Source organism: Canis aureus, chromosome 6 (genome assembly GCF_053574225.1).
Source record: "Canis aureus isolate CA01 chromosome 6, VMU_Caureus_v.1.0, whole genome shotgun sequence".
NCBI lineage: Eukaryota > Metazoa > Chordata > Mammalia > Carnivora > Canidae > Canis > Canis aureus.
This window is the reverse complement of record NC_135616.1, coordinates 54559758-54582336: the sequence shown is the minus strand read 5'-3', so window position 1 is coordinate 54582336 and position 22579 is coordinate 54559758. Positions and strand designations below refer to the sequence as shown.

Below are 22579 nucleotides of genomic sequence, written 5' to 3'. Positions count from 1 at the left end.
CAGATTTGCCCCTCTGATAACTGCCCCAGAAACCATCTTCTGTGACATCTTTCTCGAAACCTTTGGCTTCAGTGACTGAGTGATTTACCTTTTGGGGAGGCTGAGCACTAATGGCTTGTTTATGAGGCTGGCCTCGCTAAGCCAAGGAATCTTGCCAAATTTCGGAACAGAAACCTGGAAAGAAATGGAAAGAGATCATTCCGTGGAATTTATTGCATTTGAACATTGCCATCAAAACAATAACCAAAGTGAGCTAATGGCAGCTATATAAAAGTCAGCACTTTACAAAACATTTTTATGACGAGGGCCTTTTGAGTCTCCTATAAAGGATCCAAGAGCAAACAGTGTTATCTCCACTTTACAGATGAAGAAATCAGAGCTCAGGCGTTGTGATTTGCCAAGTCACACGGCTCATAGGTGGATTCAGGTTTTCTGACTTTTGTGCCCTCTATACCTGGCCTTCTACTCTACCTATCCCTTTGCTTCTTTATTACTTCCATCTGCTTGTGCACCTATGCAGCCGGCTGAATTATCAGCAGCCTCCCGTTCAGTCCCAGACTGTTTTCAGCCGCAGGGCCCTCCGCTCCCGATTCCTTCCAGGCACCGAAGAGGAATGAACAACACGCTGAAGCCGCGGACATGGCACGTTAATCTGTTAATCCACTTTCCAGCTGGTGGCTTTGGGACAGCTCACAATGTCTCTGAGCCTCGGCTTTGTCCTCTTGGGAAGATATCATCACTTTCCAGGTCAACGCACAAGACAGAGAGCTGCAGGAGAGCAGGGATTTTCGGTTCCACTCACTGTGGTGTCAAGAGCCCCCCTAGGACAGTGCTCGCAGGTGCTCTCCGAATACCTGTCCAGCGAATGCACGGATGCGTGGCAAGTCCCCAGTTGAGGGCCTGACTGAGTAACAGGAGCGCCTAAGAGTCGGCTCTACAGTCTCTCTTTACCAGCCCAGCCTGTGTCCCCCGGCGTTCGGATCCCAAATAATCCAGCCTTTCGTTGCGGCGCTTGCTTTTTCCTAGGCTCCGAGCGGCGCGTCCTCGGGAGAGGAGCCGGGAGTTCCGCGGGTCGCCGGCAGGGGGCAGCAGCGACCCCCGCAGTTCCGCCGGCCGGGGAAAGGCGCTCTCGCCGCGGGGGGGTGGGGGGGGGCGGGGGGCGGTGGACCCGGAAGTGCTCGGCCGGCGTCGCGAGCGCCGCGGAGCCCCGGATGGGAGCGGAAGTGGGCGGCCGCCTCCGTCCGGCCGCAGAGCCCCGGGAGCTGCGGGCAGGTGGGTCCTCGGGCGGGCGTCCGCGTTTCCGGGCCTCCTTGTCCTCCGCCACGCCCGCGCAGGCGCAAGGCCGGTGAGCGGCGGCCGCGGAGGGGGAGTGGGGCGTCCCCGGGGACACCTGGCCGACCCCGCGGGGGGGGGGGAGGGGGGCGGGGCGTTGCCCTGGGCGACGGCGGGAGCGCGCTGGGCTGGGGGCCCTGCGGCCGCCAACGGGGCTCCAGGGCGTGTGGCCGGTGCAGCCCAACTCGCCGTGGTCTCCGTGGAGGGAGTCAGGTCGGGCAGTAGGAGTCGCCTTCCCGGGCTTGCTGGAGGGAGGACTCGGGTCCTTCTGCCTCCTTCAGGTTTCCTTGTGGAGAAGGGGTCGTCGTCCGCGGGCCTCGCGAGAGTTTCCCGCCAGGACGCGAGCTCTTTAAAGTTGGTTAAGCTCGCGAGGTTCGTGGGTGAAGACCCTTGAGATTCTAAACCGGGAGCTCGTGCCTTTTTGTATTGTGCGGTTTACTGTTGTCTTTGGTTGTTCTTCTTCTTCTTCTTCTTCTTCTTCTTCTTCTTCTTCTTCTTCCTTCCTTCTTCCTTCTTCTTCCTTCTTCTTCCCTCTTCTTCCCTCCTCCTCCTCCTCCTTCTTCCCTCCTCCTCCTCCTTCTTCTTCCCTCCTCCTCCTCCTCCTTCCCTCCTCCTCCTCCTCCTCCTTCCTCCTCCTCCTCCTCCTCCTCCTCCTCCTCCTCCTCCTTCTTTCCTCCTCCTCCTCCTTCTTCTTTCCTCCTACTCCTCCTCCTTCTTTCCTCCTCCTCCTCCTTCTTCTTTCCTCCTCCTCCTCCTTCCTTCTTTCCTCCTCCTCCTCCTCCTTCTTTCCTTTCCCTCCTCCTCCTCCTTCTCTTTCCTCCTACTCCTCCTTCTTCTTTCCTCCTCCTCCTCCTCCTTCTTTCCTCCTCCTCCTCCTCCTTCTTTCCTCCTCCTCCTCCTTCTTCTTTCCTCCTCCTCCTCCTCCTTCTTTCCTCCTCCTCCTCCTCCTTCTTTCCTCCTCCTCCTCTTTCTTTCCTCCTCCTCCTCCTCCTTCTTTCCTCCTCCTCCTCCTCCTTCTTTCCTCCTACTCCTCCTTCTTCTTTCCTCCTCCTCCTCCTCCTTCTTTCCTCCCTTCTTTCCTCCTCCTCCTCCTCCTTCTTTCCTCCTCCTCCTCCTCCTTCTTTCCTCCTCCTCCTCCTCCTTCTTTCCTCCTCCTCCTCCTTCTTTCCTCCTCCTCCTCCTCCTTCTTTCCTCCTCCTCCTTCTTTCCTCCTCCTCCTCCTCCTTCTTTCCTCCTCCTCCTCCTTCTTCCTTCCTCCTCCTCCTTCTTCTTCCTTCCTCCTCCTCCTTCTTCTTCCTTCCTCCTCCTCCTCCCTCCTCCTTCTTTCCTCCTCCTCCTCCTCCTTCTTTCCTCCTCCTCCTCCTCCTTCTTTCCTCCTCCTCCTCCTCCTTCTTTCCTCCTCCTCCTCCTTCTTTCCTCCTCCTCCTCCTCCTTCTTTCCTCCTCCTCCTCCTTCTTTCTCCCTCCTCCTCCTCCTCCTTCTTTCCTCCTCCTCCTCCTTCTTTCCTCCTCCTCCTCCTTCTTCCTTCCTCCTCCTCCTTCTTCCTTCCTCCTCCTCCTTCTTCTTCCTTCCTCTTCCTCCTTCTTCTTCCTTCCTCCTCCTCCTTCTTCTTCCTTCCTCCTCCTCCTTCTTTCCTCCTCCTCCTCCTTCTTTCCTCCTCCTCCTCCTTCTTTCCTCCTCCTCCTCCTTCTTCTTTCCTCCTCCTCCTCCTTCTTCTTTCCTCCTCCTCCTCCTCCTTCTTTCCTCCTCCTCCTCCTCCTTCTTTCTCCTCCTCCTCCTCCTTCTTTCCTCCTCCTCCTCCTCCTTCTTTCCTCCTCCTCCTCCTCCTCCTTTCCTCCTCCTCCTCCTTCTTCTTTCCTCCTCCTCCTCCTTCTTCCTTCCTCCTCCTTCTTCTTCCTTCCTCCTCCTCCTCCTTCTTCCTTCCTCCTCCTCCTTCTTCTTTCCTCCTCCTCCTCTTCTTTCCTCCTCCTCCTTCTTCTTCTTTCCTCCTCCTCCTCCTTCTTCTTTCCTCCTCCTCCTTCTTCTTCTTCCTCCTCCTCCTCCTTCTTTCCTCCTCCTCCTCATTCTTCTTTCCCTCCTCCTCCTCCTTCTTCTTTCCTCCTCCTCCTCCTTCTTCTTTCCTCTCCCTCCTCCCTCCTCCTCCTTCTTCTTCCTTCCTCCTCCTCCTTCTTCTTCTTTCCTCCTCCTCCTTCTTCCTTCTTCCTCCTCCTTCTTCTTCCTTCTTCCTCCTCCTTCTTCTTCCTTCTTCCTCCTCCTTCTTCTTCCTTCTTCCTCCTCCTTCTTCTTCCTTCTTCCTCCTCCTCCTTCTTCCTTCTTCCTCCTCCTTCTTCCTTCTTCCTCCTCCTTCTTCTTCCTTCTTCCTCCTCCTTCTTCTTTCTTCTTCCTCCTCCTTCTTCTTTCTTCTTCTTCTTCTTCTAGATTTATTTATTCATGAGAAACAGAGAGAGGCAGAGACACAGGCAGAGGGAGAAGCAGGCTCCCTACCGATGCGGGACTCGATCCCGGGACTCCGGGATCACGACCTGAGCCAAGGCAGACGCTCAACCGCTGAGCCACCCAGGCATCACTGGTACCTTTTTCTTTTTTTTTTTTTCCTTTTTTGGTATAATGCCTTTGAGGTCTCCATCAATAAAAGCTCCGGATCCTATTCCTCGAAATTTGCACTAATTGCAGCCACAAGGATATGGTGACAGGGAGAGTTTTTTGGATGCTCTGGAGCCCATCCACAGACCTCAGGGATGTGTGAACCCCTGAGGGAGACATGACGTGAGGCTCAGGCTTCCGGGGAAAGACGTGGGCCTGAATTTGGCGCCACTGTTAATTTGGGCTAAAGTTGTCTGAGCAATCTGAATCTCAGGTATTTTTACTGATTAAAGTGGAGCTAATGCTGATTTGAAAGGAGAGGATTAAACGAAAGAAGCTCCAGAAGGCACCTGGCACATAGTAGGCGCTCAGAGAGTAATAGCTGACAGATGTCTGTTGTTATCTGTGGGATTATAATTAAAATCTGATGTGAAGTGTTAACGTCCATAATTATAAAACAGCCACCGCATGTATTTTTGCTCAGACTTTTAATAAACTGAATTAGTTTGATTTTTAACTCAGTCCTTCCCTTGACCTTTGACAGCTTTCCTAGGTTCATAGTCTCTCATTTTCCAGGAACTTGGCTGCATCGTCCTGCCTCCGGGAACAAACTCTTCGAGTTGAGGCCTCGTCCGGGTTGCTGCCTTTGAAAGCAAGGGAAGGTCGGTACACTTTGAACCGCAACACAGCATGGAACTTCCAGAGAGGTCTTATTGCAAAACTGTGTAAAGAACAAGAACCACCTGGACTTCTGGAAGGGAGCTCAAACTGGCCTGAATTTGAAGGAGGGGATAATGTGTGCCCAACCTGTAACTGACACAAAGGAGATCAAGTGGCAGAAGGTCTTGTATGAGCGGCAGCCCTTTCCTGATAACTATGTGGACCGGCGTTTCCTGGAAGAGCTCCGGAAAAACATCTACGCCCGGAAGTACCAGTACTGGGCTGTGGTATTTGAGTCCAGTGTGGTGGTACAGCAGCTGTGCAGCGTTTGTGTTTTTGTGGTTATCTGGTGGTACATGGATGAGGGCCTCCTGGCGCCCCACTGGCTTTTTGGGACTGGCCTGGCTTCTTCACTGATTGGCTATGTTTTGTTTGATCTCATCGATGGAGGTGAAGGACGGAAAAAGAGCGGGCGGACCCGGTGGGCTGACTTGAAGAGTGCCCTCGTTTTCATTACTTTCACATATGGTTTTTCACCAGTGCTGAAGACCCTGACAGAGTCTGTCAGCACCGATACCATCTATGCCATGTCGGTCTTTATGCTCTTGGGCCACCTCATTTTCTTTGACTATGGCGCCAACGCTGCCATTGTATCCAGCACACTGTCCTTGAACATGGCCATTTTTGCCTCTGTCTGCCTGGCGTCGCGCCTGCCCCGGTCCCTGCATGCTTTCATCATGGTGACATTTGCCATCCAGATTTTTGCCCTGTGGCCCATGTTACAGAAGAAACTGAAGGCATGTACTCCATGCAGCTACGTGGGAGTCACGTTGCTTTTCGCATTTTCAGCCTTGGGAGGTTTACTGTCCATTAGTGCTGTGGGAGCCATCCTCTTTGCCATTCTGCTGGTTTCCATCTCTTGTCTCTGCCCTTTCTACCTCATTCGCCTGCAGCTTTTTAAAGAAAACATTCATGGGCCTTGGGATGAGGCTGAAATCAAAGAAGACCTGTCCAGGTTTCTCAGCTAAGTTAGAGACTTCCATTCTGTTATTAAGGCAAGCTGATAGACTAGCCTCCCAACTAGTAGAAGATTCGAAGACAGTCCCATCCTGGAAACAACATACTGATGTGGGTAGGGGAACAGCAGTCAAAAGAAAGAACTAACCAAAGGCATGGGTGGTGAAGATGCTTGTCCTTTCTGTTATTTTGTGGATGAAAATGCTTTCTGGGGCCCTCCTCAATTCTTGCCTCTCATTTGCTGTAACAAATGAAGTGGTGTGGCTTCTATTTATTAAAAAAATAACATCCATTAAGTTGTCTCATGACTTTTCTGTAAGAAGGCTGACAGAAGGGGCATGAAGAGTGAAAAGAGAATGAAAATATATGTGTTTATGTGTAAAGTCACTTCTCTCTACCTTTATTTATCTAGAGCTCAGGTCCTAGAATCCTGGATTCTGTGTTGTGTTATTGCCTTAGATCCCAGAATTGGTCACTTAACCTTGACTCAGAGTTTCTATTAGTTTTAGTGAAACATGTACACACTTAAGTCCAAAGGAGAGTGTGGTGTGTTGTGATACATAATCAGAATGCTAGGGGAATTCAAAGAAGCTGGAGACCACAATTGGAATAATTAGGAAACATTTGCCAGAGGAGATAGCATTTGAGCTTGGTCTGTGGTTTCAGGTGGGATTCAGGTTTAGGGCAAAGTGGCAAAGGTCATTAGGAACCAGGTCATTAATGTGAACAAGTGAAGCTGGCTGACTTTATGAGACTAATGGGAAGTGAATGCTGGATGGAGTGTGCCCGACCAGTGAAGGCAGCCACTACTCTGCTCCAGCTGAGGGTTTCTAGCTGGAAATCAGTCCTAGCTTCAGATCTTTAGAATTCTGAGTAAGATCCTAAATGAAATCTCAATAGCTGCAAATGTGATTTTTTATTTTATTTTATTTATTTATTCATGAGAGACACAGGGAGAGAGGCAGACATAGGCAGAGTGAGAAGCAGGCTCCCTGTGGGGATGCGGGACTTGATCCCAGGACCTGGGATCACAACCCGAGCCAAAGGCAGATGCTCAACCACTGAGCCACCCAAGTGCCCCACGAATGTGTCTTTTAATGTGAAATCTGACCTGTAAATATTGCCCAATTTATATCAGGACAAAAGCCATACTTGGATGCAACATGTGGCTGCCGTTGTGCCATGTGCATTCTCAGGGCAAGCACAAAGGTGGGAAAGTGTTTTATCGGAGTTTAGGATTATGGGAATTTGAGGAAAAGTTGGAACGGGAGGTTTGAGTAATGGGTCTGAATACTCAGGAATTTGAGTTTTATACTGCTGGTCATTGGGAGCAACCCAGCTTATCTACAGAGGGAGTAGATGATTGGAATTTGGGCTAGTTATGCAATTGCTCTATGTCTCAGGTTTTTCATCTATAAAGTGGGAATGGAGGTATTTACCTCTAGAATTGTGATAATTAAATCTATGCAAAGTGCTCTGAAGAACACTGGACAAGTAGCACTACATTTGTGTCAGCTGTTGCTGTTATCAAGTTGATCTGTAGGAAGACTTGAAGAAGACAAAGTACAAAATGCATTCAGGTCCCCTCCCAGAGTAGTTGGTATCTCATGAAATCATTCATTTGGGGCAAGTCATGTCAGAAATTTTGTCAGTAGTTTTCCTAAAGAGTTCTACTTCTAGTTTCTCTGAACATGGATTTCTCAAAAAATGTCTTGAACAGGACTGTGAACTAATATTGTGAGCTTTGTCACTTCATATCATTCTTTTTCTGATTTTAATTTGTACTGATGAGTATGGTGTTTCGTTAGAATGGGTAGTTCTCCCTGAGGCCAGTGAGATGGCTTTTGAAATTCCAAGGACACTGGCTCATGGGGAGAGAGGGATCTTGGAAACTGACTTGAGCTTGAAACGTCCAACTACTGCCTAGGTCAGAAGTGGCTTCTTCATGCCTTGAGAATGGCCCAAATTGGCTCGTACTTCCATGGTTCAGATCAGGAACAGGGCCAGGTGTTAGTGGCTGAAGAATGGGTAAAATTGTGTGCTTTGGGGTTATATTTTAGTACATTTGCCTTATTTGAATGGGTTTCTGATTATTTAGGAAACTCACGTAGCAACTGTATCCATGTTGATAAGCAGAAAGTTCTCCAGATTTGAAGCACTTTCAAGAATAGTTTCAGTGGGATGAATTAATGTGCCTGTGCTGTCATTTTCAGCTCTTCTCCATCACACTGAATATAGTATTTGGAGCCCACCCTCCCCCCCACCCCCCCAAGGCCTGATCCTATTCAGTTTGGTGGTGGTTGTTCAGTGTGCAGTTGGCAGGGGCATGGGGAGTTGAGGGCTGGATGTGAGGGTATAAGGGTGGGGCAGCCAACTCATTTCAGGTAGAAAGGCGGCGAGAACGATATTCCAACCAGAGTGAGCAGTACATTCAAAGTGTGCAGAGGCTAGATGCATCCTGAAGATGGACAGAACCACAGAATAGATGGGTCATAGGGAGAGGGCTTGAGGTTTGAAAGTGCTGAATACTTTGAATTACCCTATACTATAGTCAATGCAAATTAAGGAGATTTTGAAAAGGGACATAAGATTCCCACCAAACACTTTTATGCATATATATAAATAAAATTCTGGCAGCAGTTTTCAGGCTGAATTTCAGAGGCTCTGTGGCAATAGTGAAGAGTGGCCATCTGGACTAAGGGTGGTGATGATGGTGGGCATGGAGATGAGGGTCTTGGCTAGATTGTCTGAGATCTTGGGAGACTTGTGTTGGGAAATGGAAGGGACTAGTGGATGAGTGGGGCCTCTGCCTTGAGTGGATTTGTGTTCCATTCCATGAAAAAAGTGAGAACAGGTTTGGAGGTGAAGTAGATAGAAAAATAAGAATGGGACACATGAGGTTTGAGGTGCCTGAGATGGCAGTTAGGTTAAAGTGTTTCAAATATGTCTGGAGGACATTGGCTCCAAATTCTGGGCATAATCTAGAAGGGTATTGAGATCTAAACAAAATCTAGTGCTTTTGTACTTAGAGTTTGTTGTGCAGAATCAGTTGCCTCATCACCAAGCTATAGTGGAATTAGAAATGGATCACAGAAGGATAATTAAAAAATCAAAATGGTAACCACAGAGAAGGACTGCCCTATGAAAACAGATGAGAGAATTGAACCATCACAGCCTGGAAGAAGTCTCAACAGAGATACACAGTCATCACCTATAAAACTGAAAAGGGTCAAAATGAATGTTAATTTGTTCACTAAGTCATGAGGTAGAGGAGAGGACACCCTTTGAAATTTAAGCAGAGCAAGTTGAAGACAAATGAAAAATACAATTTTCTGCATGTAACTCCAGGAAGTTTCCCAGACCAAGAATATAAATAGATTCCAAAAAGTTTTGGGGAAAAAATACAAATAAGCCATAAATATTTTGTAAGAAAGTGCTAAGAAATCCCAAGCTCTTACTGGTACTACTAGGGGACGATGGGGCTCACTTACAGCATGCTGCTTTGGGTTGCTGCTGGCACAGGGATGCGGGCCTAGCTAATGATGGGTATGACCTGGTGTGACAGTTGTTGTGAAGGTTACTCATTACTTAAGTACAGTGATGTGGTCAGTCTCTTTAAGCTACACTGAGAGAGTGCAAGCAGAATATTTATAACTAGATTTTCAGAGAATATTATGGTGTGTGGGGGAAGGGAGAAGCCATTACAGTAACGTTGGAATTAAAATCCCAAACCAAATACTTGCATAGGGAACTGTTAGGCCTTCCCTCTCTGCACTCCTTTCTCCCAGCTCTGCTTCCTGTCAATCAATAGGTAAGGCTGGTTGGAAGGTGGTGGTGGCAAGTGAGGAATGAGGAGGCAGCTTTGCCTGTCCCTCCAAAATGGCATCAGGGCTTGTAGTTGGGATAGACGGGATCAGGGAAAGATAGGGCTATGGAGCAGCCGGTGTGCTTTGCTTTTATGGCATGATGTGGCTTGTAGATGATTTGCCAGTAGCTAGAAGGCTGTGCAGGGATCCGATGATAGCACATTGGTTCTGTGCAGTGACCAACTTAGTATCAGTGTTAGGCCTATAAGCTATGGCAGTGCTATAAAATTTTGAGTAAGCCTTTGGGCAGCTGGCTTATATTGTGGATTTAGAAATCCATTCTGAGCATGTTCAAGGAAGCATGAAGCCATTATACATCTTCTAAGCCAAAGGCTCAACGTCAAGAAAAAGAAAAGCCAGCAGAGGGCATCAGTCACACAATCTTACAGTATTTCAAACACACTGGATGCAGGGAAACCGGGCTGGGACACAGTGCCATCCTGTGGAAGCTATTGATACTTCTTTTTCTAATGAAATTCAACAAAGTCTTGGAATTCTTGATGAAATGTGGTTTGAGAAATAACTATACTGTTCGAGGTCCCCATAAATTCAGGAAATAAATAGCATGTTGGGATTTGACAAACTAGGATCGCTACATTTTCAAGCACCCACCATGTACCAGGCACTGTATTAGGCACTTTTTATGCATAATCTTATTTACTTCTCATAGCAATCGTGTAATACACGGTATTACTTTCATTTTACAGTTGAGGTGACTGAGACTCCGTGAGCCAGGAACTTGCCTAAGGCTGATTGCCAGTTTGGGCTGATCCTTTACTTTTCAACAGCTGAATTGCATCCAGGGCTGAAGACTAACTGGTAGGCAGTTGGCTTTTAATGCTTTCTCAAATCCCTCATTATCCCCTTTATCCCTTATTCCCACCCTCAACATCCAGCAAAATATTTATTGTCCATGCAGGCTGATCTCTACTCACTTTCCACCATTCACACTTTATGAAGTTTGGCCTCAGGAATTTATTCATTCAGCAAATATTCAGTGAGCACTAATTATATACTGTCCTATGTGCTTGAAATATATCTATGAACAAAGTGGACAAAGGTCCTTGATCTAGTAGAGCTCACCTTCTAGCAGGAGGAGACAGACAATAAACATAAGTAGATGATTATAAATGCTATGGGAAAAAAAGTTATTAGATCAGGGAGTCAGGATAGGTCTCATGGAAAAAGTAACATTTGACCAAAGGCTTGAAAGAGGTAAATGAATGATCCAGATTCCCAGGATCCCTGCTCAGAGGGGAGCCTGCTTCTCCCTCATTGGACTCCCTGCTCAGAGGGGAGCCTGCTTCTCCCTCTGCCCCTCCCCTGCTTATGTTCTCTCTCTTTCTTTGTCAAATGAATAAATAATTTCTTTAAAAAAAAAAGGTCACATCCTGTATATAATTTGAAAGTTGAGTCAAGGGCTTCCTGACAGATGTGCAGTGTGAAAACAAGAGAAGAATCATAAATGACTCTTAAAGGGTTTTGGCCTGAGCAAATTGAAAGGTAGAGATGTCATCAATTGAGCTTGGGGCAAAGGGAATATGGGTGGAGATTTGGGGGAAGAAAATCAGTTTGGGAAATGTATTGCAGACATAAGGGCTGAAATGTTGAGTAGGGAGTTAGATGAGTTTGTATTTTAAGATCAATGTATGAGATGGAAATATACATTTGGGAATTGTTGGTATATAAATGCTATGAGACTGGATGAGATCACCAAGGAAACTGATATGAACTAAGAAGAGGACTGAGCACTCCAAATTAAAAGGTTGGAGAGAAGAACAAGCAAATGGATTTGGAAGTTGGGAGTCCTGGAAACCAAGAGCAGATGACTCAACGAAGAGGAGGTGATCAACTGTGATTTCATGTGACAATCTGGTAAATCAAGTAACACAAGGGCTGAGAATTTACCATTGGATTTAGCAAGGAGAGAGTCATTGGTGGTGTTGAACAGTTTTTGGTGGAGTGGCGAGAAGAAAAACCTATTTGGGATGGGTTTAAAAGAAAAGAGAAGGAGAACTGGAGCGACAAGTATAGGCAAATTAAAGGTTTGCTTCAAAGAAAGACCAGGAAATAGGGCAGAAACTGAACATGGAGGTGAAGACAAACTATTCTTTTAAGATGGGAGAAATGATATGTTTCTATGCTGATGGAAATGCAACAATAGAAAGTAGTCATTGATGTGAGGAGGGTGAGAATTACAGTCTTGAGCATTTGAGAGGAGATGGGATCTAGTGCATGAGGGGAGGGACTGGCTCTGGACAGAGGCCAGGAGAGTTACCTATGGCAACACGTGGAAGGCAGAGTGCATAGATACAGACGCCAGTGAGAGGAGAGATGCTAAGTGGGTAGATGAGGTGATGGGGATTTTTGGAAGTTCTTTTCTGATTGCTTCAATTTTCCTAGAGAATCAGGAGGCAAAGAATCAGCTGAGAGGATAAGAGAGGAAGTGATAGGGGAGTGAGGAGAGCGGGAGGTAGGATATAGCTTAGGACACTGGGGCAGTGAATGAACCAGGGATGGTTAGTGTAATTGCTCAGTAGGATTAAGGGCTCACTTGAGCATGGCGAGCGTGACTTTCAAGTGAAACCAATTAGTTTGGTTGTGTCTGTGTGTTTTCCAGACCATGTACAAGTACAAGGGTGCAAGGCAGAGGAGATGGAGAGCTGAATATCCTTAGGGTGGTGGTTTTATCAAATTGAGAGGACAGGGGGGATCCCTGGGTGGCTCCATGGTTTAGTGCCTGCCTTTGGCCCAGGGCATGATCCTGGAGTCCCGGGATTGAGTCCCGTCGGGCTCCTGGCATGGAGCCTGCTTCTCCCTCTGCCTGTGTCTCTGCCTCTCTGTGTGTGTGTGTGTGTCTATCATGAACAAATAAATAAATAAATCTTTTAAAAAATTGAGAGGACAAAGGAGAAAAGTATACATATACATGCATGGGCATGATTTATAATGATCGACTATTGTATTCTAGTTGAGTAAGAAGGACAGTGAACCTTAACACGGGTGAAGAGCAGGGAGGTGAGGGACAGGGAGAAGATCAATGTATTAGGGGTCCACACAGTTAGAAGGTTAGGATGTGAAGACCAGAGAATAAAGACAAGGTTGTAACTTTGGGAGTGAGTAGCTGAGGTGGAGTGGAGGCCAGCATCATTGGAGAAGTGAAATCCTAGAAAATAAGAAGAGAGAAGGGTGGGTGGGATGTTGGAAGGATAATTTACACCTATGTGAAATCCCCAAGAATTGAGACAGGAATAGTCCTGGAGAGAATGACAGGGAAGCAGGAGCTAAAATCATCAAGGAATGAGGGAAAGTGAACTAGGGGTTGGTGGTGGGTTAAAGCAACACTGAGGGGTAGTATGTGCAATAGTCTGATGCCATGAGGTTTAAAGCTGAGGGTTTTAGGGCAGAGGGAGGAAGAATGGTCTGAAAGTAAAAGTGAAAAACAGGATGCCTACCCCACTCAGGTTCAGCAGTATCAGGGCTGTGGAGACAAGCTGCCACCTTTGGGGATGACCTCAGGGGGCACGGTGCCCTGAGAGGAGATTTTGGTTGTGTTAGAGCAAGAAGGTGAAGGACACAGCCAGATAATAGGTGGAAGATACACGGATTTTTACTGATCATGGGCAGTAGATTACAGAGGGCACAGTGTAGGGTTTTAGAAGCAGGGGAGGGTGGGAAAGGAGCACAGGATAGGCGCGGACCAAACTGTGTGGAGAGCAGAGTGCCAGGGAGGAGGGTGACCTAGCAGTCTAAGGGGCCTTGGAAGGCAGACAAGGCAGTTGGCAGGGAAAATGCAAACATCGGTGGGTGGGGAGGGAAGGCCTCCTCAACTCTAAAGGAGGTGTGGTCTTAGGGTACAGGCTTCCTGAAGCCATCACGAATAGGTTACTACTGCCTGCTAACGAGATGAATGTACTGACTCTCTGGTATAATGACAAACTTCCTGACAACTGTGCAATCTTCCATCAGTGGGGCAGCACCCTTTGTAGGGTTCTAGAAAGTTTGATTCTGGGTAAAGTGATCAGAGCTTAGACGAGAGCCAGCATTTGCTGGCGGTCCCGTGGATGGTCCATCCCGGGGAGGCACACTCCTCCGACCGTGGGGAGGGCTCTGGACAGCTTAGCTGCAGGGGAGAGGCTGAGCCGAAACAACTGAACACCTGCTGGGGCGAGCTGGCTTCCACCACACTAACGCTTTGGGCTATTTTCTTCTTTTTCAGCTACACAGGTGTGATAACGTTGGTCTGTTTACCTTGAGAAACAATAGCAATCACCAACCAAACCAAAACACCATTTTCTTCCCAGAGACGGAACTGTGATGAATGGTGGTGGTGGGGGGGGTGTCCCCCGGAGATGAGGTAGTTAGGAAGCATCTGCTTTCCAGCTGCCCAGTATTTGCTCCACACCAGGAGCCCGGCCACGCCAGGGGCCTGGCCACACCGGGGTGTTGGTGCCTCTTTGCCCCCATCAGGTAATGCAGGTGCTAACGAGCCAGAGGAAGGGGCTTAGAGAGGCAAAGGACTTTTTCTGCCACCATCTGGCACCAATTGGCACCCGGATTCAAATGACACCAGGATCAGCCTGAGGTCTTGTGCCCTACACAGACTAGCTCTCCAGTCCCCTGAGCACATGTTGCTGGGACAATGGATCAAATTGATTTTGCCAACGCAGAGGTCGAGGGAAACAATGGTCCCTCGGGCCCTGGGAAAGAGCTGGGTTGGTTGCTGCTTCAGCCTTCCCAAGCTGCTGGCTCTCTGCTCCCCACTCAGGGATGGCCCAGTGGCCTTGTGCAGAGCCCAAGTAACACTTGGACTCTGCTCAGTGAGAACGCTGTGGGCCTCCCACTCTTTTTAAATTGCAAAATAAACAGATCTTCAGGCCCCGGGCAGCTTTTGTGTATGCAAGCTGTATTTTTGTCTTTAAAAAAGGCAGCAGGCAGAAGGAGCTGTTTCCTTGGCTCCTACTTGCTCTCTGCTGCTTTCTAAGATGCTCCCTTGGAGATGAGAAGTGGGAGAAAAAGATCCAGCCCAGTGGAGCCGCAAACCCTAGTCTTTCCAGTGTTAGATGAGGCTTCAGAAACATACTTCGCTAGCAGCTGTTTTGAGAGGTAGAACCCACTTCAGTGACTTCTCCATTGCTGACTTGAGGATCCTTCAGTCTCCCTGACCTGAGGAGGTGGCTAAGGCTTGGTTTCCCCTGTGCCTACTTCTCACCCCTGTTTATAAGGTTCTCTAAAGATGTGAACTGGGGCTGAAAATCGGGACCTGATATAAAATACTGTGACATTTGATTTGATTAAAAGCAATACGGGAATAGCAGATTCATCTTGGCTCATCCCACAGCCTGCCGTCTAATCCAATTTAATGGGAAATTATAGTAAAAAAAAAACAATGGGTGTGTACGTGGTCATGGAGGCCGCTGGTATGTCCTGTCAGTGGGGGACACTGAGTAGTGTAGTGTCACAAGCTCCATCTGATGTATGCAGATAAGACTCTGTAGTATTATAAAGGGATATAGAAATTGTTTTCTTTTTCAGGAGTCTTATCTTCCTGTGGGTGTAGTTCATGCTTTTAAGATGGATTTGTGGTTGCAAAGGTTTACTTGAGAATCTCATAGAGCTGGATTAAAGATTCTAGTATCATTGGAGGGTTCTTAAAAAATCATACTTAATGCTGAGCTATGAAACAGATGCTGTAACTATTTTCAAACTGTGGGATCCTGAGGATCGAGTATATCCTGCTCCAAGTCCACTGACAGTGTCTATGTGTGTGAAGGAAGAACACAGGTTTGGCTTTGAGCTTCTAGGACATTTGTTGAAATTGTTGAAATTCCCATCTGTGTGTATGTATGTGATCCCTGTTTATTTACCAGTGAAGCTCCCTAAGGGAAGGATTGGAAGTTTTGTATACTTTTTTCCTACCTTTAGTTCTCTTCTTTCCATCTCTCAGACGTCCTGGATTTTTGTAGTTGGAGGCTGAGGAACTCCCCTGTTTCCAGGGGCAGAGTGCTGCAGAGTACTTTCTGATTATAGAGCCTTTCTGTTAGAAGCCAAAGCAAAGTTCACAGACTACTTCAGCTTCAAAGCTACACTGTCTTTTCCTCAACCAGCACTTATATGACTTAGAATCTTGTATCATACTACTCCATTAGAAATGAAATATTTGGTTTCTGATTGGCTGAAATGAGTTCTATTGTCAGAGGTCAAAATCACCATGTTCTGGAATGTTAGCATGCATTGAGTCAGGTGGGTAATCTGAGTTCTAGAATTTAAGTGGCTTCTTCAGCGCAGAAATCAGTAACAGTTCTCCCTGGGAGAAGGACTCAAATTTTCTCCCATCATAGCCCCTTATTGCTATTTTGTAAGCTACTTTTATCTTGTTCCTTCTTTGGGTGCTCCCAGTCCACGTAATAGTTATTATGTAGTTATATGTATAATATATATAACACATATATTACATAGTTAGCACATAATAATTATTATGATTTCAAGAAATGTTTGATGCGTAAATAATGGCATGAGAACATTTAAAAAATAGTATGTTTGTTATAGGTATAATGGTTCCTTGTGATGATCCTGAGTTATGATCAACTCTGAAGAATGCAGCATTTTTTCAACCCTATCAAGTATTGAGGGTGGAGATGGGGGCAGGGATGGTTGGGGAAAGGTATATTATGAAACAGAAACATGAAGGATAGTAAATAAATAGGAACCAACCATGGCATGTTTCATGTTGCTCTGGGCTGCTTCTCCCCCTAGCCCCCACCCCGATTCACCCCTTTTTTTTAACTTGCCTTGTCAATGTGAGGAAGGACCTGGACTTTTGTTGAGACCCTGCAAAATTGCCAGGGAATCATGTCATTCTTATGCGATTTGGGCTTTCCTTCCTCATTGTTCATCAGGTCAGTTTAAGCTTTAAACACCTAAACTGTGTAACACCGTATATGAAAATAAGATCATGTTTCAGACAAAGTGGGAAAGTCCCAAACACCTAAAAAAGATGAACTGGTGAAAACCTGGTTGACAACCCCTTCTTTTGTTTAGGGAGGTGTATGAAATAATCCAGGAACACTGTCTCTGTTGGGAGAGGGATGCTATCAGATGAGAATGCTATGCAATAAGAATATTATTCAAAAACTCAAGTGGCTGGGCTGGAGCTGGAGGGAAGAGAGAGTACTGCATGCTGTGCCTTATTTTGCATCAACCTCATCGCCCCCAGGAATACCTGAGCCCCAGTTGATCTCCTGATCTGGTGCCTTTGAATTTTCTTAGTGACCAGTGCTTCTAACAGTCACTGGACCTAGGAGACAAGTAAAAATGGATGTCATATGCCATTGGAAATGCCAGAGAAATAAAGTAGTTTGTTATTTTTGAGTGGAGACTGTAGTCCTTTCAAAAGATTTTTATGGTCCAAAGGGAGAGTGTTGTGAGTGAAGGATCTCCATTTTTTTAATTGGAGGGTGCTGCCCACATCTTCTGCTTTGCCTATCTTTACCAGGTCTTGCCTAGGTCAGACAGGAGGTTCATGAGACACCGATTCTCATGAACAATTTTTTACTTTCCTGTAGCTTTCTGTCTTAATAAGGTCAACTGAGCCATACATAGAAGTGATCTCACCCAATAGGAGATACTTTAAAATTGTAATTAAGATCATGTAAACTTTTGAAGAGGAGAGAATTCTGAATCTCAAATCTTTTTTTAAAATCTGAGATTGCAAATTTGGCAGATATACTACCTTAATAATAGACATTTTATTTGAATAAATGTTTGGATTTTTTTTAAGGTAAATTCAGTATTGGAGATACCATTTGAGTATTATAGTAGAAAATGTTCTCTGGTCCTCCAAAGTCACATAGATTCCATTCTTCCAGTGCTTTATTGACACATTAAAGAACGTTTCTTCTCAAGGTGGTAACACAAAGAGTGTTTAGAAAAATAATAAAAACAGGAATAAATGTTTTGGTGCGATAACAATTATTAATGGGATCCCTGGAGGCTGGTTGAAATTATTTGGTCTTCTGTGTCTTTTCTAGATATCCAGAATTTGTGCTGCTTTTCTCACTTTAAAAAAAAATCCAGTATAATCAGCATACAGTATTAGTTTCAGATGTACAATACAGTGATTCAACAATTCTATACCTTACTCAGTGCTCATCAGAAGTGCACTCCTTCATTGCCATCCCCTATTTTCACCTATCCCCCTCCCCCACCTTGCCTCTGGTGACCATCAGTGTGTTCTCTGTAGTTAACAGTTGGTTTCTTGGTTTGTTTTTTCTTTGTCCATTTGTTGTGTTTCTCAAATTCTACATGAGTCAAATCATATGGTATCTGTTTTCCTCTGACAGACATATTTCACTTGGCATTATATCTTCTAGATCCATCTATGTTGTTGCAAATGGCAAGATTTCATTTTTTCTTGTGGCTGAATAAAACTCTATTGTGTGTGTCTGTGTGTATTGCATCTTCTTTATCCATTCATCCATCAGTGGACACTTGTATTGCTACCATAATTTGGCTACTGTAAATGGCACTTCAATAAACATAGGATGCATATATCTTTTCAAGTTAGTGTTTTTGTATTCTTTGGGTAGATACTCAGTAATGGAATTACTGAATCATACAGTAATTCTATTTTTAACTTTTTGAGGACCCTCCATACTGGTTTCCACAGCGGCTGTACCAGCTTGCATTCCTACCAACAGTGCATGAGGGTTCCTTTTTCTCCACATCCTCCCCAACACTTGTTTCTATTTTTTCATACTTTTTTTTCATATTTCTATTGGACAGACATTTCAGTTGAAGATGGATTATTATTCTCCACCAAATAGCATCTTTTTTTTAAAATAATGAATGTGCAAAAAAATAATAATGAATGTGCTTTATTTCTCTCCTAACTTTTAAAATGTGAACATTCTGTAATTTAGTCACAGCCTTTACTTCCAGGTGACTTCTTCATTGGGTCTCAATTCCCTTCTAAACAACAAACTCTTATTCCGGAAGGCAGTTAGCTTTTCATCATTCTTTCTGTCTAGGTAACATCCAAGGACAAACCCCATAGGCACAAGTATATGTACCCAGTGGTCATGAACCATCTGAATTACGTTCATCTTAAGTGCTGCAGCCTGGGTAGCTCCAATGACCACCAAATAGCATCTTAAATCACAATGCTTTAAGAACTTAAATATTTTTCAAATTAAGCTCCTACAAGATCAAATTACATATTTTTCACCATATCTGGTTTTAGCTGAAAACCATTTAATTTGTCTCTTCTTTAGAAAAAGAAACAGAACACACTTCATTTTTATATAGAATAAACTTTGTTTTTATTATAGACATAGATCAAAAATAAAAGTTTTTATGTACATATGACATGTAGTGCAAACGATAGGCTTTTAAATACCATGGATAGACATGTTGTTGGAAACAAAAGGAGATGAATCATGGATGTTAGGATGGTCGTCCTGGAACTGCAGGAGGGGGTCGCCTGGTGAAAACAAAACAAAACAAAACAAAATAACAAAAAGAAAAACACAGATGCAGAGGAAGAAAACAATGTTTAAAGTAGAAAACAAATCCAAATAAAAGCATGCAAAATGATCCCAGGAAAGTCAAATTCAAATTAGACAAAAAACATGCAGACATGCAGGAGAAATGAGAGAACCACATGGCAAAGTTAGCAGTTCCCAGGACTTTTCCTGGCTATCAGCAGTGTGCTAGGTGTGAGCCATTTGAGCCCACTCCAGAATCTTCTTTTGTACCCTGGGATGATAAATCCATGCAATCATATTCAGGAGACCTGGAAATAGTACTAGAGCCAAATGCCTTTATCACTTTGAGTATTTGCTTCTGAGCCCTGAGTTTGTGACATTGTTACCTCCAAAGAGTTCAGTAAATGTAAAATCTCCAAAGGGAGAAGAAGTTGATATAGAAATTGACAGGTAAGATTTTTTTTTTTTTAAGGTGAGGAAATTAGAAGGTGTTATGAGATCAGATGAGCACTGTAATCATAATGCAGAAAATGTCAGGGGTTGATCTCGGGGAAAAGGATTTGTAAATGAGAATCTGCTCCGAGTGAATATTCTGATACAATAGCCTTTCCAAGCCCAGGGAAACCACAAAGCTAGTCCTGGTCCATGGGACCCTGGGCTTCTGTCTCAGAGTTGCGTACAATTAAAGCTCTGATTTATTCAGAACTGGGTGCAGGGTGAAGGAGACTGAGTTTGCCAGACCTTTTTCCATTTCCCTAGCTTGGCTGGCATCTTGTCAGGCCTATCGTTGTGAAATAAGGGTCTAGAGAGAGCTGTGCTTCATTTGGACATCAGCCTCTCTGGATGATTCGCTGCTAAGGAGTAAACTCTACACTGCAACAAACGGCTCTGTCTGTAAGTGGGAAAACAGCAGGCCAAGTGAAACTTTCCCATTGGTTTCCAGCAGAAATCTGTACTTTCATTTCCTCTCTCTAACCAAATTGGTAATGAATTCCACACTACAGCAGGCCACAGAACTGTGAGGTTAGCTCAGTACCCTGCTCCCCGCGGGACTTCTTTTTTGGCTATTCATCCAGGTGTCTGACAACATACTCACTGCCATCTTACTCTTGTAACACTTCAAGTGAGTGGAGCAATGAAGTCTACAAAAAACAAAAACAAAAACAAACTGCTTTTTCATCTTCTAGGAGATGTTTAATGGAGCCAAACTGCACTATTTCTGAGCAGTGGTGAAAAAATCTTACCTTCCCTGAAGTCCGAGACCAATTTTTCTTCAGTCCAATTTAAGCTGGCTATGCTAAGGAGGCCTCTCATCCATTTAAATGATGAAGAACTTGCTTTTGGTAACCTTTCAACTGCGGGGGGGTTCTGCAAGCCTTTAGCTTTAGAGATCCAGGTAATGGGGATCCCTGGTGTTTTCATGAAGAAAGTGTAATTAAATTCCTGTCAGGCTCAATGAGATTTATCACCTGCCCAGCAAACAGAAACTATTTTTGAGTTCTGAAGGGGCTTTAGAACACTTTAATTACCTCAGCAGGGTGGGGAGGTGAGCCATTAAGTCCACACTGCTGAAGAGACATTCTGTTAGCATATGCCAAAGCACTTTCCTGTTTGAGCTCTTTGGTGTTCTAATCCAGAAACAGGATCAGAAACTCTATGTCTTGGAATATATTTCACCTGACAGCTAGAATGTTTGCTTCAAACATCAGAATGACATTTATTCCCTCAGGCGGCTCCTTTCTTTTCCTCTTCATTTTCCTGCACCAACTTTCCTCTCATTGCCAAAAAAGCATGTCGATGATGACACATGCAGTGGTTCAGAGTTAGTTCTATGATGGATCTTGGTGGTTTGAATTTTCACGATTTCTCTTCCAGAACCTTCTATGTTACTTACACAATGCTGAAGTGCCCAAGGCAAATGCTGAAAATATTTGGGCTTTTTACATGAAGGCCTATAAATGTACATCATACTCTTGCTGAATTGGAACACTGAGTTGAAATTCTGAGTAGTTAACAAATTTTAAAGTTTGGCCTGCTACTCTTTACCATACAGGCAAATCTACCTAATCAAGGTTATAGTTTCATGTTACACCTTCTTGAGTATTTTGAAAAATAGCTTCAAAGAATTGTTTGGCTAGAACAGGAAGGTAAGGAGGCAGGAAAAACTGTGTATGGAACATGGGCATTATTCAAATATAAAAGACTCAATTATCAGTAAGAATGATGGATTACCCATATTCTCTTGGATCTACCTCAATGCTGCAATCTGTTCTAATGGTGAAATTCCCCTGGCAAGTTCCCTGGGGAGGTCTTATGACTTTTTTTCTTTTCTGTTACAACTTCACAAAACATTCTCTGCTTACTTTCTTTGCCCATCATTTAGATAATTTAGTATCTCAGATCAGTAGGTGAGCCTGAAGGCTTGGGTAAGTTTTCCTTTGATAATCTTTAAATTTTATTTTATTTTATTTTTTTTATTTTTTATTTTTTTAGATGGGATGTTCCCATTTTTATTTTATTTTATTCTTTTTAAAGATTTATTTATTTATTCATGATAGAGAGAGAGAGAGAGAGGCAGAGACACAGGAAGAGGGAGAAGCAGGCTCCATGCCGGGAGCCCGACGTGGGACTTGATCCCAGGACTCCAGGATCGCGCCCTGGGCCAAAGGCAGGTGCTAAACCGCTGAACCACCCAGGGATCCCCAATCTTTAAATTTTAAATCAACCTGGATCCATTCATTTACAAGAATATAATGGAGGAATGTAATTCCTTTAAAGGAGCTCTTTTTTTTTTTTCAGGAGTGAGAGAGAAAAGGTAGTATGGAAAATTATCTGAGTCCTCCACAAGGCTTACTAAGACTCATTGCATGTATGTCTGCTTTCATGCCTCTGTTCTTATGTGATCTTCCTCCTTGGGTCTGGTACATTGCTGTGACAAAGCATGGGGGTCAAGAAGATTGTCCTGGGAGCTTTAGTTGCTCCTATATTTGATTTTATCACCTGACTTTGTGATAGTGACAGTCTTGTAATGGACTAATCCTGCTCAATGCCTTTTCTCTCTTATCTAAAGCCACCAAAGCATTGTTTCCTCACAACATTAGACCTGCAGAATGTTTTATGAACAAAGCACTGATGGTCAAATAAGTCTGAGAAACATGTAGACACTGATCTTCTTTTAGAGATTCACAAAGCAATCTGATATTAAAACTTCTGTAAAGTCTTCCAGTAAAGAAACATTTAATTTTTAATCATCATTTCCCAAGTATGCTTAATTATGAAACCCTTGGTATATGTACATGCAAAACCTACTAAAATCTCATGGAATGAACTTTGGGAAACTCTAAGACTGCATCTCTCTTTTAGCCAGCATCTCTTGCATGTATTCTAATTATTAGGCTGCCACAGTGTGAAAAAATATCAACAAATGGTCTTCAAAGTGGCAATGCCAGATGTGTGTTGAAGTACTAGGAAGTAGGGTATGAGATCTGTCTAACCAAACACCAGATAGATTTCTCAATATGAAATTCAAAGATTCCAGCAGAAAAACAAGAATCTTGACAACTGAAAAGATATTTACTTCGATGCCAAAACTATTTCAAAAATACGAATGGTAATTTGCCAAATAGTTAGCAAATA

General features: G+C 44.6%; 3 protein-coding genes, 1 long non-coding RNA gene and 1 pseudogene across 17 annotated transcripts in view; 2 read left to right on the top strand and 3 right to left on the bottom strand.

The window, feature by feature from the left end:
- The window catches only part of C6H1orf105 (chromosome 6 C1orf105 homolog), a 38318-nt gene extending 22598 nt beyond the window's left edge, over window positions 1-15720 (bottom strand). The window contains exons 1-2 of one of the 9 annotated variants that reach the window (XM_077901684.1): window positions 15378-15661; window positions 89-174 (exon numbers count right to left, since the gene is read on the bottom strand). In XM_077901684.1, coding sequence (XP_077757810.1) covers window positions 89-174; window positions 15378-15398 — 107 coding nt within the window. In that variant the 5' untranslated portion in view covers window positions 15399-15661. The other 8 variants (XM_077901686.1, XM_077901685.1, XM_077901687.1 and 5 more) reach the window with 8 other exon arrangements.
- On the top strand, window positions 1156-5884 carry PIGC (phosphatidylinositol glycan anchor biosynthesis class C). Of its 5 annotated transcripts, none has more exons than XR_013381973.1 (2): window positions 1156-1272; window positions 3751-3862. XR_013381973.1 is itself a non-coding variant. In XM_077901680.1 (2 exons), exon 2 carries the CDS (start codon window positions 4710-4712, stop codon window positions 5601-5603), a length of 894 nt encoding a protein of 297 aa, XP_077757806.1. In that variant the 5' UTR covers window positions 1162-1272; window positions 4492-4709; the 3' UTR covers window positions 5604-5884. The 5 variants fall into 5 exon arrangements, 4 of the variants coding, with proteins under 4 accessions (XP_077757806.1, XP_077757807.1, XP_077757808.1 ...); XM_077901680.1 differs by lacking the exon at window positions 3751-3862 and adding an exon at window positions 4492-5884 and having other exon boundaries at window positions 1162-1272; XM_077901681.1 differs by lacking the exon at window positions 3751-3862 and adding an exon at window positions 4460-5884 and having other exon boundaries at window positions 1170-1272.
- The window catches only part of LOC144316149 (uncharacterized), a 37185-nt gene continuing 23210 nt past the window's right edge, over window positions 8605-22579 (top strand). The window contains exons 1-2 of one of the 2 annotated variants that reach the window (XR_013381980.1): window positions 8605-9403; window positions 10166-10277. This is a non-coding gene — a long non-coding RNA (uncharacterized LOC144316149). The remainder of the gene's footprint in view (window positions 9404-10165; window positions 10278-22579) is intronic. The other variant, XR_013381979.1, reaches the window with a different exon arrangement.
- LOC144315205 (NADH dehydrogenase [ubiquinone] 1 beta subcomplex subunit 1 pseudogene) lies at window positions 18339-18590 on the bottom strand (annotated as a pseudogene).
- Window positions 18762-22579, bottom strand: part of DNM3 (dynamin 3) — a 553762-nt gene continuing 549944 nt past the window's right edge. The window contains exon 21 of the mRNA XM_077901675.1: window positions 18762-18939. Within this exon, the coding sequence (XP_077757801.1) occupies window positions 18903-18939 (37 nt within the window). The 3' untranslated portion in view covers window positions 18762-18902. The remainder of the gene's footprint in view (window positions 18940-22579) is intronic.